This window comes from Sipha flava, unplaced genomic scaffold (assembly GCF_003268045.1).
Source record: "Sipha flava isolate LNK unplaced genomic scaffold, YSA_version1 107_pilon_pilon, whole genome shotgun sequence".
Classification (NCBI taxonomy): Eukaryota; Metazoa; Arthropoda; class Insecta; order Hemiptera; family Aphididae; genus Sipha; species Sipha flava.
Window position 1 is genome coordinate 25,586 of NW_020271724.1, and position 12,954 is coordinate 38,539.

Sequence of the window (12,954 nt, forward strand, 5' to 3'; positions counted from 1 at the left end):
ATATAAATAATTATAAAAAAAAAAGTAAAAAAAACAACGAAACACAGACAATTATAGATTTTAGTTCTAAAGGTCTCTTGGACTTTGAAGCTTTTTGCACCCTCTGCACAACACCCTCCACCCATAAATCCGGTACTATAAACCATAATATGTATAAACGTACATGGCAGAGGATCATGGTATTGAATACACGCGCGTTGATGAAAATGACGGAGGAAGGGCGGGAAAGGAGAGGTTATCGCTATGGAACACGCGCTCAGCGCTGGGCGGATGCAATGAGGGTTATAATATTCAGATTCCATGCCGATATCGTGTTATAATACAGCGTTCTTCGGGTCAATACGTTGGAAAATCCGCCTTTTCGCCGCCGAAATCTATATATATTCCTAATCCAAATTAAAATAGTCGAATCGTACTCGGTACGGATGGTAATGATTGGACTGCACATTGGTCAAAAAAAGTTGGTATACATAATTTTATACTTTTATAGTAAATCTAATGATGTATTGTTAACGGTGAATCGTTTAAATCGGTATGAAAAGATTAACTAAATTAATTTAAATAATTAGTCAAAAAAAGGCAACATCGTTGGATATTTTTTTTCTCTGTAAACAAGAAAGCTATTATTTGTGCATTTCAATTAATTTTACGTTTTCGAAAATTTTTTTCGGACCAAATGCCAACCGGGTTAATAATGCTAACCTTTCTTCGACCAAAGTGTAATTCTATAGAAATAATCGCAATTCGACTTCACCATCAAGTGCTTCATACTCTTGCGTCACCATCGTGTACGGTACAAAAATTTCGCGGAACAACGTCACGAATTCATGTTGTTTTTACGTTTTATAAACGGTTCAAACGACCAACACGCGCACGGTTCGTTTACGTATCGACGCGGCATTTATCTTGCGAGAAATTATTTCAGTTCAGAAGGATCACCGTCCTACCGGGAAACGGAACGGGCTAGGGAAAAAGGGGATGAAAAAAAACGGGGCCGTGATACGTGCACTAACACCCCTGGGTCCGTATTGTCTATTGAAGAGTTATTATGATTATGGAGTCAACAACAACCGACACGAGTGGTCTTACAGCTATTTGACGAAAAGATCTTTGAGTGACGAGCAGATGGACGTGTCGCAGTTACGGGCATTTGGCTCGTTGCTCGTTTTCACCGTGGATTTGCCGCCTGGTTGCTGCTGCGGTTGGCCGTCAGTCGGCGACGCGTCCGCACTGTCACCCGTCTTCTTGGCGGCCAAGAAACCCTCGATGGCCGTGCCCAGCACCTCGGCGTTCACCACCGAACCAGTCGGCCGGTCCCACACGACCACGTCACTGCTCTTGGTTCCGGTTTTCATGTCTAAGGATTGCGACGACGATGATGGCAGCGGTGGTGACGGTGGCGGTGGCGGCGGTGGTGGTGATGACGATTGCGACGGTGGCTGCGGCTGTTGCTGATGGTGGTGGTGTTGGTGATGATGATGGTGGTGATGGTGGTGGTGGTGATGTTGGGGGTGCTTTTCCGGTTTACACGTGACTGGTTCGAGCAGCGACACTTTCGGCCGCTCGTCCGTGAACGTCACCACGACCGGTGACTTCTGGACGACGTACTCGCCACCCGCGCCGATAGCCGTGGCGCGCAGTTGTTCCGCGCACTCCACGTCGCCACCGGTCCGCGAGCCGCCTGCCATCGCTGTGGCCACCGCGGCCGACGACCGCGTGGACATCTTGCGGAACCAGTTCCTGGTGCTGTTGCCCGCAGCCGCGGCTGCCGCCATGGCTGCGGTCGTGCCAAGATTAGCCACGTCAACGCTGTTCGACCGGCCGGCCCGGAGCAAATCGCGGCGCTTGTCGATGCAGCCTGCCGGCAGGCTGTCCGTGGTCTTGCTACTGCCCGGTGGCCGGCCGCCCGTTGACTGCATCGCTTTGCTGGCCGTCGACTTCAGCGAATTCATTATGGACAGCAGATCCGTATTCGTGCACACGATTCCGGACGACTGGGCCGCCGCCGAGTTGGAGGGGAGCTCGGACGCGCGTCGTCGAGCCGGCACGGGCGGCGCGATCTTCTCGCACACGTCCACGTTCGAGTATCTCCTGGCCTCCTTGAACCTGAAACACGGTTTCCCTCCACGTATACATTCCGAAACAGGGCAAACACAATAATATCGTTTTTATCTTTGCTGCTGCACTGCGGGGTTTGACCGAGAACTCCATTAGGTTACAGGATATTCTATTATTCTCCTCGTCACCAATAATATACAGGTTCCCTTTTGCCGATTCTCTCCGAGGAATCCAAGTTTATTTCTTTCTGGTTTTTGTACGTTTATTTTTATTTCGTTTTTATTATATATATACGTTTTATTAGTTGTATTGGTTGTTTCTACTCAATATTTGTTTTAAGTTGTTGAGTTTAAATACCAAATGAACTATTGTTTTTAGTGATAACAATAAGCCATCTGTATCCTAAGTGAAGCCGTGCCAAGAAATGCGTTTACAGTGTTCGGATCGGATTAGGTCAGGTTAGGTTATGTAAGGATTTAGGTTCTCTTCCATATGTAAAATTCATTCAGGTTTTTACTTCCAATATTTATTACATTATTTCTGATTCATAAACTCTTAACTAGTGTTTAAGAATATAAAGTAAATATATTATTCATGCGAATCGATTTAGATTCGTTATTAAGAAACTTTGTCGACTGAAGTGTGCATAAAATTAAACTCCTGAAAATGTATATTGATTATTTTGTACAAAACCTTTTCGGAACATCAAAACGCATTCGAGATTTAGTTTCGTATAATTTTCAGGGGATTTTTCTTACAACCTCTAAGAATAATATCAGCATCGAGTAATGTATGTTAACAAAAAGTATTATGTTACATGAATTGATTTTTTAACTTTTTTATAACTTTAACGAATAACGTAAAAGCGTTAAACATTATACATTGGCAAATCACAGTCAAGTCTTCTAATAAAACATAATTTGCCAGAAAAAATCGATATGCCTTGTGGAATATTACTTTTTTTATCGATATTAATAATTATTACTTTTACTTTTGTTTGATAACGTTAAGATGATTTAGACATATTCAAAATCCTAATGAAACTTAATTTAGACAGAATCTACAGGAAGCAATTAAAATATCGGTTTTCCTAGATTTTAATTTTTAAACAGAATCCAGACGATTGTTAATGATGGCAATTACTGTTTTCATATTGCGTATTTCATTTTACCAGGAACATGGTTTGGAAACATTTTATTCGTGGCTGGATACTCGCTCATCGACAATTGCGGAAGAGTACAAGTCAAGAATCTCTGCTATTGTAATATTTACACAGCACATAATATTGGAATATATCTCATTATCGTCAGAATTCAGCGTGTGTACGCTTTGTGTGTTTTTCATGTGTTCTATTAAAAGTATAATATTTATACAAGGTTTATTTTTCTCTTTTTTGTCCAATTCAAATAACATATATATATATTTTATTTAATATTTAACAGAAAATAATTTTCTTATTAGAATATTTCAAAAAATAACTGCGGTGTATAATATTACGGTATTATTTTATTTTGTAAAATTGCATATCAAAGAGATTGTATCAGGTACGCATTTTCTCGACATAACCATGTATTTGGATTGGAGATTTTTCTTCGTATAATAGAAATGAAATAAAGTGAACATTAATAATTTATTATTTGAAATAAAAGAATGATCAACCAAATTCACTTTTATAAATATATATAAAGTATTATTACTTGGTCAGCTAGTACGTACATAAACTATAATATATTAAACATTACATTACATATTAAATACATTTTTTTTATTCCATTTTCTTTGTATTTTCATTTTCTATTTTTTCAATTTTTTATATCTTCTATAGGTATTTATAATAATTTTGTTTATTTATAATTATTGTACCTTATAATATTAATTTTTGAAAGACTTTTATCCACGAACAGTATCACATTTATAATCATAATACTAAATATATAATAATAATAATAAAACGCTCAAAAAATTTGGGTTGAAATGTCTAAAAAAAAATTTTATTAAAAAATGCTTGTGCCATTTCTCGAAGTATATCTTTAAGGTGTTTTAAATTTCACTGCACTTATATGCTACAATATAAATTTTATTATTATTCAACACATCTTTACTTGTACACACCATTTTGTTTAATTAATGTTTTTTTCACAACTTATACATTTTAACTAGAAAATAATTTCATAAACTTTGGGCTCTTAAACGTAATTATTTTTAATTTAATGTAGTATTATCATGTGGTAAATAGATTTCACTTAAATAAATTACAATTATAACCTTAGGTATTTTTTTTATTAACATCTGAAACTAATTATAAAATTTTATAGTTGAAATTTAAAAATATTATTTTTGTCAGTAATTCAATAGTATTTAATTATTTTTAATATTGTTATTAAGTAATATTAATACAGTAGGATTTCAACTAACGAAATTGTAGTCCATATATTTTTTTTTACATTTATGTAATTTTAATGTTTTTAGTAGTTTTACATTTTCAACGTAACTCGACTCAACTAAATCAAAATTTTAATAAGATATTTAATTTTATTATTTTTTTGTCGAGGTTTTCAACATAAGTAATTTGTAATTTTTATTGCAGTATTTAAATATGAATAACATAACTGTTTATTATTATTTTATTATAATTAAAATGAAATATTTATTAAAAAACTACAATTATTATTGTTGTATGACAATTTTTTTATTTTAAAATGACTCGTATAACATACAGTATTGGTTAAGTTTTATTTTACTGGACACTATTATTGAGTTCATTATTTTTTTTATTTATAAATACAAATGTTTTAAAAAATATATGAACATATATTTTTGTTAAACATCTATTTCAAGGTTTTTTGACTTTTACAGTAATTGGATTAATTTATATAAAACTAAATATTTTATTCTGTTGATTAACGATTTTTCATGTTTAACATAATACTAAAAAAATGGATTTATGTGTAATAGGATTTAGCTGTTTATAATATGAAAAATGTATTTTTTCTTGGTCTTAGTCATAAAGTAAGAGTATTTATTAATGTAAATATAAAAATATAATATTGTTGGGATTAATAAAAAAAAAACTGCATTTTGTTACAGTTTTATGATAAATTACTGAAAATTGGAATAGTATGCGGTATATAAGTTTAGTCATAAAGTTGAGACTTAAAAGTAATTTATCATGGTAATCTAATTAATGCAACACAATAGAAATATTATTATCATTGGTACCTATCTTTTATTCATTGTCAAACTATATCAAACGTGGTCGTAAAATATATACTGAAAGTTTAATTTTAATGATCACTACATTTTCATTGTTTATAGAGCTATGATAAAAGTTGCTTACACGCATATTTTACGATAATTAATATATATTATGAAACATGACGATTTTAATCGTTTTGTTGAACACATAAATTGTCCATACCGACACGCAGCGCAGCGCGTATTTCAAATTATATTACATTAGTCGCCCAGCGTGCATCTGACTTTATTTAGGATCGGAGATCAAAGCACGTGGTAGTGAACACGGAACAGTGGTTACCTAGACATTTGCTTATTTTCACCATCCAGTGATTGCAGTTCACAAACTTTCTCTTTGTCTTCCGTCTGCCACATTTTCATCCTCACTTTTCTGGCCTTGATGTCCGCGATGTCGTCCATGATGTCGAGTTGCAAGTTAAACTGGCTGCCTGTGGGTGACGGGGTGGCACCACCTGCTGAGTCCCTGCGGTTCATCCTCGATCCCTTACTGGGAAATGCAGCGATTGATTCGCGTCTGTTGCGACCGAATAACGGCATGGGCGCTTTGGATATCGTTATGACCGAATGTCGACGGCCAGGCGTGTGAGGTCCCGGCGCTTTGGTCAACGTAGCCAAAAACGCTTTCTCTCTGGCTGCTGCACCAGCTGCGCCCTGATCGCTCAATCTTCGTACCTGCACAGAACATATGTATACACCCAAGAATAACCGTTATATTATATGCTCCCACAAAAATAAATCATGTTTTTATAATATGTAATTAATGAAAATCATTATTCGTGTATCGATTTAAATTAAATAGTTTCGGTATTTTTATTTAGTTTTGAAATCATGTAATTATAAATAAGTAAATAGATAATAAATATGCATTAGAATTTTTTTTGAAACTAAATTTGTATATAAATCAAACTGAACTTAAATCGTATTTAAAATTATATGATACATAGGTACAATCGAACCGAGGCTGTTTAACAATTAATACAGGCAGTAATGACAGCTAAGGTTTGTCTATATTATAAACATAATATTTCGACAACCTAGTTCTAGTTACTTTCTAAATGTTTTCCTTATGGTTACCTCTAACATGATTATAGTAATTTTTATACTTTTAGCATAGCTTTTGAGTAGTTATTTTGTCCTATATAAAAATAAAATTAAGTTATTTTAGCTTGGCTAAATTACTTGGCTTGCAGTTATTCCGGATGTACATTGCGGTGTTGGTAATGAGCGTTTCCTCATGTCTCTGAATGGCGATAAGAAAAAAGGGTCTTGCGGTGGAGTATCAGGACATCCTTGTCCATTTCCAGCCACATCGTCTATATCCTCATCTTCTTCGTTAAAACAATTTTCCTGATCTACCACAATTACTGGTTCCGATTCCATTTTCTTATGAATATTTTCTGAAATTCAATAAGAAATTACAAATTATAGAACTGATTTAAATTTATATATTTTATAAACTAAAATATTAAATTACTTTAAGTCGATTGATTTACTAAAAATATTAAATTTGTTAACTAAAGACATTCGGCGGTGATAGAATTATGATTGAAAATAATTTTGTAAATTCAAAACGTATTAATAAATATTTAACCTACTTTCGATAATTTATTTATTTACAAAAGAAAATTATCGGATTTGAGATCGTGTGCTGGAAGTTAATTTTTCATTTAAATTAGTATTTTCACATATAACATGTTTCTATTTAAGTATAATTCAACTATCTTAAGAACCAAGTATTTATAGTTTTATTTTATAGCTTACAAATTTGTTTAATATTGAAATTATTGTTGGTCTTACAAAAACATTATATAAAATAGCATTTTTCAAAGTGTTTATTAATATTTATGAATAAAATAGTCCTATTTTATTTTTTTTTAATGAATAGTTAAATGTCAAATATAAATCCAATTTTATTTATGGAAGACTTCAGCTATAAATGTTCAGGTTTTTTGAACTTAAACAAGAAATAATTATTGACTCGGATTATTTAAACATTGATATATGTATGAATATTAAATATGCACTTTTATTTAGCTAGGAAAAGAGCTAATATAATTATATATAACTATTATATAGACATTAAAAACTATTGGATTTGAATCAGTATACATATTTGAGATGTCAACAAGTTTAACAATTTATATTCATAAACTCTTGACACGTTTATTTTTTCAAACAATTTATCATTCACCGTAGTGGTAAATGTTTTTGAAATATCTCCCTTAAGATGTCTAACTAAATAAAACGATACGTTTACTACGATTAAACCATGTTGCTTGTATTTCTCCGAGTAGGAACGTTAGAAAATGATATTATAATATAAATGCATCCAAGAGGTAGTTTATCAATATGTTAGTTTTAATGTAGATGTACAGAAGTGTTATAACGGAATTTCATAATGACTAGAAACCATTGTCTGCTATTTTGTACAGTTATATGTGGATAAATTCGATGACCTTTATAATTATATGATGTGACAAAAACATTTTTCTTCGTTTTTTTCTTGTAAAATAACTGTATTGCATTTTTAAATTTAAACTATTGGGTAAATTTAAAATTAATAGTTGGGGTTCTGATATGTATTATTATAATGTTAAGGTACTCAATATTTTTTGTATGAAAATGTAAGTGAGCTTTGGTTTTTATGAATAATTTTGTTTTAAAAAATGAAAAAATGTATTAATTTTATCAAAATCCTTGGATTATAGTATTATTAATAACTAATACTTAAATATTCATTTTTATCAGTGCAAAAATAATATAATTACTCCAATGTTGAGTTTAAAGATCTCTGCTAGTATTAATATTATAAATTAATTTTATGTAAGTAGTATATATTATTAAATAAAAATAACTAATTTTATATATTATGCATATGAATGAAAATTTTTAAAAATATGGGAAAACATACTACATAATATATGTATCCACAACAATATTAATAATTCAAGTGTTGTTTATGTGAAATTCTTCAAATTTATAAATTAAATGACAACATTATCATTTAATTAATTTTATTTAATGAATGATAAATATTACAATAATTTAACATGATTTATAAATATTTAAATTTAATGGTGTATTATGGTTTACAAAAATAGCACACATTTTTCGAAGCCGAATAAAAAAAATAAAAAATAAATAAAAATATAAAAAACATTGTGATAAATTTATATATGTAAGGTTGTACTGTATATGTTTCAAAAAAGTTAAAAGATTTGTTAGTTCATTTAATATTAAAATGATGAAAGCAATGGCTGTCATGGCATCATGGATAATTCTGCATGCTGTTTAATTCGTTTCGTTGGCGGTAGTCGGATATTAAATTATGATCCAGCATCGTTGATATGGTGAAGCTGTTTCGTTTTGAATAATTTTGAAAAATCACGTTCAGACATTAGTATAAAGGACTTAATTAACAATCGGTCGTAATATAAGTTAGAAGACATCAGCAAACACTTGTTAAAGGAAACATCTTGTTGACTGTTAGAGATTGTTTATTAAAACCTTTGAGGATCGTAGAATATTTACCTTTATGTATAAATATTTTAGCAGTAGTATTCTATGAGTATATTTTTCTATAATATTTGAACAAAAACTTTATGTCTGTTGGTATATTTAGCAAATACAAATATACTAATTTATAAACGGGTTAAAGTAATACAATTCAAAAAATTAAAAATAAAAATAAATATAAAACTAAAATTAATTTTTATTTTATGATCTGTTATTTGGTTCTATAAGACTTACTATTTGAAAGTCCATTATTAATTCAAAAAAATATTATCATCAATTAATTGTCTAGCAGTGGCGGCTTTGGCAATAATTTTCTGGGGAGGTGACCTATAATTTTACCAAAGTAACCAGTAAGGGGCTTTACCTTTCCCCCATACAATCAATCACTTCGCTACTTAAAAAGTGTCTATTACTCTAAATATTATACTAAAATATCAATAAATAATCTAATTCAACAAACATTTTTTTATATTTCATATTTACTGGTTTTTATAGCAAAAATATGCATTGGTAAATCATACATCCCAAATATATACTGGAAAAAAATAGAAAATAGTTATAGTAAAAACATATATTTATACATAAAATAGAAAAGCATACAAGCCAGTCTACAATTTAAGACCTGAATAGGTATATACGTAATAATAAAATAAAAAATACATATTATGTAATCTGTATCTTAAAAAAAATCAACGTTATTTTTCAGTTGAAAAATTGTATAAATAGTAAATAAACATAACAATAAACAAGTATAGGTAAATACTTGTTTAATATAAAATTAAACAAGTAAGTTAAATATCCAAATATAGGTATATTTAAATTTAATAATTTGTTCCTTTTTTCTTTAAAAATAATTTAAAAATAAAAATTTACCAAATTAATAAAATAACAAGTTAATAATAATTTAAAAAAATGATTCAATAAATCTAAACATTCAATTTAAATATTTTTAATTAATAAAATTCAATTAATAAAATATAATAAGTAAAATAAATGAAACAGATGACTTTCTTGCTTCAAATTATAAATAATACATTAATCCTATAGATAAAATATTTAATAATCAGTTTCTTTACTGACTAGAAAAGTTTTTGTAATAAAAATAACAGTAACTATGTACATATTGTTTAATAAATAAAAATAATATTAAGTTTTATGTATTAGTTGAATAAAATGGTTTGGTTTCTTTAAGTTTTTGTATTAATAATTTTTCAATTGATATTGTCAATAAAGAGTTTAAATGTTGTTGGAAAGTACTATTTCTCAGGTATGTTTTAATTCTTTTAAAGCAAGAAAAACTTCTTTCAACCGTTATTATCTATTACTTCATAAAATAATATTTTAAAACTTAGTTCATTTTTAGAATTTTGTCTTGCTGTGGTATGTTTTATTAATTCTACTGCTGTATTAAAATAGTTTAAAAAATATTCTTCACTCCTCTTTTGTTGTATGAGATCACATGTCATTTTTATTTTCTAAGACAATATTCTATTTCAAAGGATTTGCATTGTAAAGTATTAAATAAGTGGTTAGTGATTAAAAATATATTATTGAAAATGTGTGCTATAAAAGCAAACTCAAAAGACTTTAAATTTTTTGAATGCCCTATAGCACCACGAATAGATTCTGCAGATGATTTTGGATTAATACTAATAGTTTCAAAAACAGTTATAATGTTAGGCCACTCATTGACTAATAGATTCAAAATTTTTGAATACGAAAACCATCTTGTTTGACCAAATTGTGGAATGTGTTTTCCTACAGTAGAATCAACGACGTTAGTGAGTGAGGTAGAACTATGGAAATAAGCTAAAATTCCAGTTACATTAGCAAAGAAAATACGACATTTTGAATTCATATTACAGCCATTTTGCAATACCAAGTTTAATCGATGCACTAAACAATGTATAAATATTGCATTGGGTGCAATATTTTTTACTCTATTTTGTAATCCTGTCAAATTTCCTGCCATAACACTTGTACCATCGTAACATTGGCCAACTAACTTTTTCTCAATGTCAAATTTATTTAAAACAGAAGCTATCAAGTTAAACAATTCTTCAGCTGTATGATCATCACTAACATTATGGAAACCAAGAAAACGCTCAACTAGTTCTGAATTTTTATTAACAAACCTTAATATGATAGAACACTGAGTTTTTTGAGTTATATCAATAGTATCATCTATTTGAGCTGAATAAAACATGCATTGTTTAATTTCTTGTTTGATATTACTAAATATGTATTCAGAAATACATGTAATTAAGTCATTCTGAATTGTTTTTGATAAACCAGAAAACTTATTTTGAATACTTTTATAGTGGTTTTTTATTCCTAATGAACACCTACTAAAAAGCATATCGAATAGTTCATTAAAGTTCCCTTTATTTAAAGAGCTGCTACTTTCGTCATGGCTACGAAAGCTAATTCTTGTTTAACCAATAATAAAACAATTTCAATAAGGTACTCCATAAATAATCTGTTCAGTCTCACATTTTCATAATAATGCTTTTTAAATAACTTTCCATGTTCACTAAGAGTATCAACAATAGTTACAGAATGTTTTTCTAAGTTTTTTAAGTTAAAATGATTGTGAATATGCTCATTTGAAAACTCATGTCTTTGTACACTTCTAGGCAAATTTTTAAAATCACAATACCCTTCAGTAGACCAAACAGACTTTGTATTCCCTAATATTAAACAAGGCCAGCAAAATAATTTTTCTAGATAATAGCTACCACATAACCAAGAGTGTTGTTTATACCAAGTTACGTTAAATGATCTAGAAAACACTTTGCCACCCTTTTTGTCAGTAGTTAAACATGATAAAGATGGAGTAGGTTTACCTTGCATAAGTATATCTGTTTTATCACGAGTATTCCGACTGAACGGAGTTCCAAGTAAACATAAAACCTAATCATAAATTGGATTCATTATACTTTTGAAGTATAAATAGTAAAATAATAACTAAAATCAAAAATCAGAAGAGACTAGAATCATTCAATTTATTTTAACACTAAAAAAAGTAGGTAATAGAAATATACTTATAAATAATTGCATAAGGACTAATAATTATTATTTTATTAACTACATGTTCTTAATTATCAACTTTCCTATAATGATATACATTATATTTTGATAATTGACAACATAGATATTTATATTAAAATTCAAAACATAGATATCTATGATTGACAATAAGCAGTTTAATGATAAGGAATGCCGCTCGCCGTGAATCATAAACATCTGTTTATTATCGCGGGTACCATCGTGAGGAGGCGAAAATATTTATCGCCGCCTAACTGGCAAAGCGCACGTAGTTCAAATTATTGTATATGTGTGTGAGTGTATAATTTATGTATACTTTAAAACCACGGTAGACGATTAAAATAATTGCTGCCCCGAGCCTCTACACTCGATACGAGTACGAAAAAAATACAATATTGTTATAAAATCATAGAAAATAATGATTAGCCATTGGGGGGCGCATAGCTTGGGAGCCGTGTGGAGAGATGTTAATTTAAAACGCTTATTTTTCAACAATGTATTCATATTAATTGTGCGTTGAATATTTTTTTTGTCACTTAAAAATTTAAAAAAAAAACTTAATGATTCGTTTGAAAAACAAATTTTTTAAAATAAAGATTTTTTTAAAAATGAAAAAAATATTTTTCTTTTTTTTTAAATTTTCAAGGGAGGCGGTGTCTTGCTTTCTCGGGAAAACGGCTACTGTTGTTTAGTAATCTAAACAATTTTTTTAAAAATTGAATGTAATTAAATCGATTTTTTTCTTCATAATACAGTCTTAATAAGAATTAAATTAGTAGATATTTTTATTAATAGTTACTTATTTTTCCATTTGATTGCATTAGTTATAAATACTAAAGAAGGGTATTGAAAATAGATTTTTCAATAAATTATAAGCAAATATATATTAGTAAACTCTAGAAAAAATGTGTTGTATTAAAAAAAATAAATGTTGTTCAATCGAGTTTTAATTTATTTAATGTATAAGACTGTACACTGTCGAAGGAAAAGCTTCCACTATAATAAACCGCTTTTCTGCGAATAATAGTATATAAAAACTCATAATATTAAGTTAACAGTTTTTAAAAACGCTACCCA

General features: G+C 29.6%; 2 protein-coding genes across 5 annotated transcripts in view; both read right to left on the reverse strand.

Moving 5' to 3' along the window:
- The window catches only part of LOC112686134, a 114,308-nt gene continuing 101,354 nt past the window's right edge, over positions 1-12,954 (reverse strand). For all 4 annotated transcript variants that reach the window (XM_025558322.1, XM_025558294.1, XM_025558313.1 and 1 more), the window contains 3 exons: positions 6,493-6,710; positions 5,594-5,985; positions 1-2,106 (listed from right to left, as the gene is read on the reverse strand). In XM_025558322.1, the coding sequence (XP_025414107.1) occupies positions 1,092-2,106; positions 5,594-5,985; positions 6,493-6,693 (1,608 nt within the window). In that variant the 5' untranslated portion in view covers positions 6,694-6,710 and the 3' untranslated portion in view covers positions 1-1,091. The remainder of the gene's footprint in view (positions 2,107-5,593; positions 5,986-6,492; positions 6,711-12,954) is intronic.
- LOC112686207 (zinc finger MYM-type protein 1-like) lies at positions 9,319-11,188 on the reverse strand. The gene is made up of 2 exons (XM_025558408.1): positions 10,407-11,188; positions 9,319-9,364 (listed from the first exon to the last, which is right to left on the reverse strand). The coding sequence occupies exons 1-2, from the start codon at positions 11,186-11,188 to the stop codon at positions 9,319-9,321; spliced, it is 828 nt and encodes a 275-aa protein (XP_025414193.1).

Coding starts and splice junctions, on each gene's coding strand:
- LOC112686207 (XM_025558408.1), bottom strand. CDS start 11,188: ATGCTTTTTAGTAGGTGTTCATTAGGAATAAAAAACCACTATAAAAGT. Junction 9,365..10,406: donor AAAAATTTAAAGTCTTTTGA/GTTTGCTTTTAT, acceptor ATTTTTTTCCAG/TATATATTTGGGATGTATGA.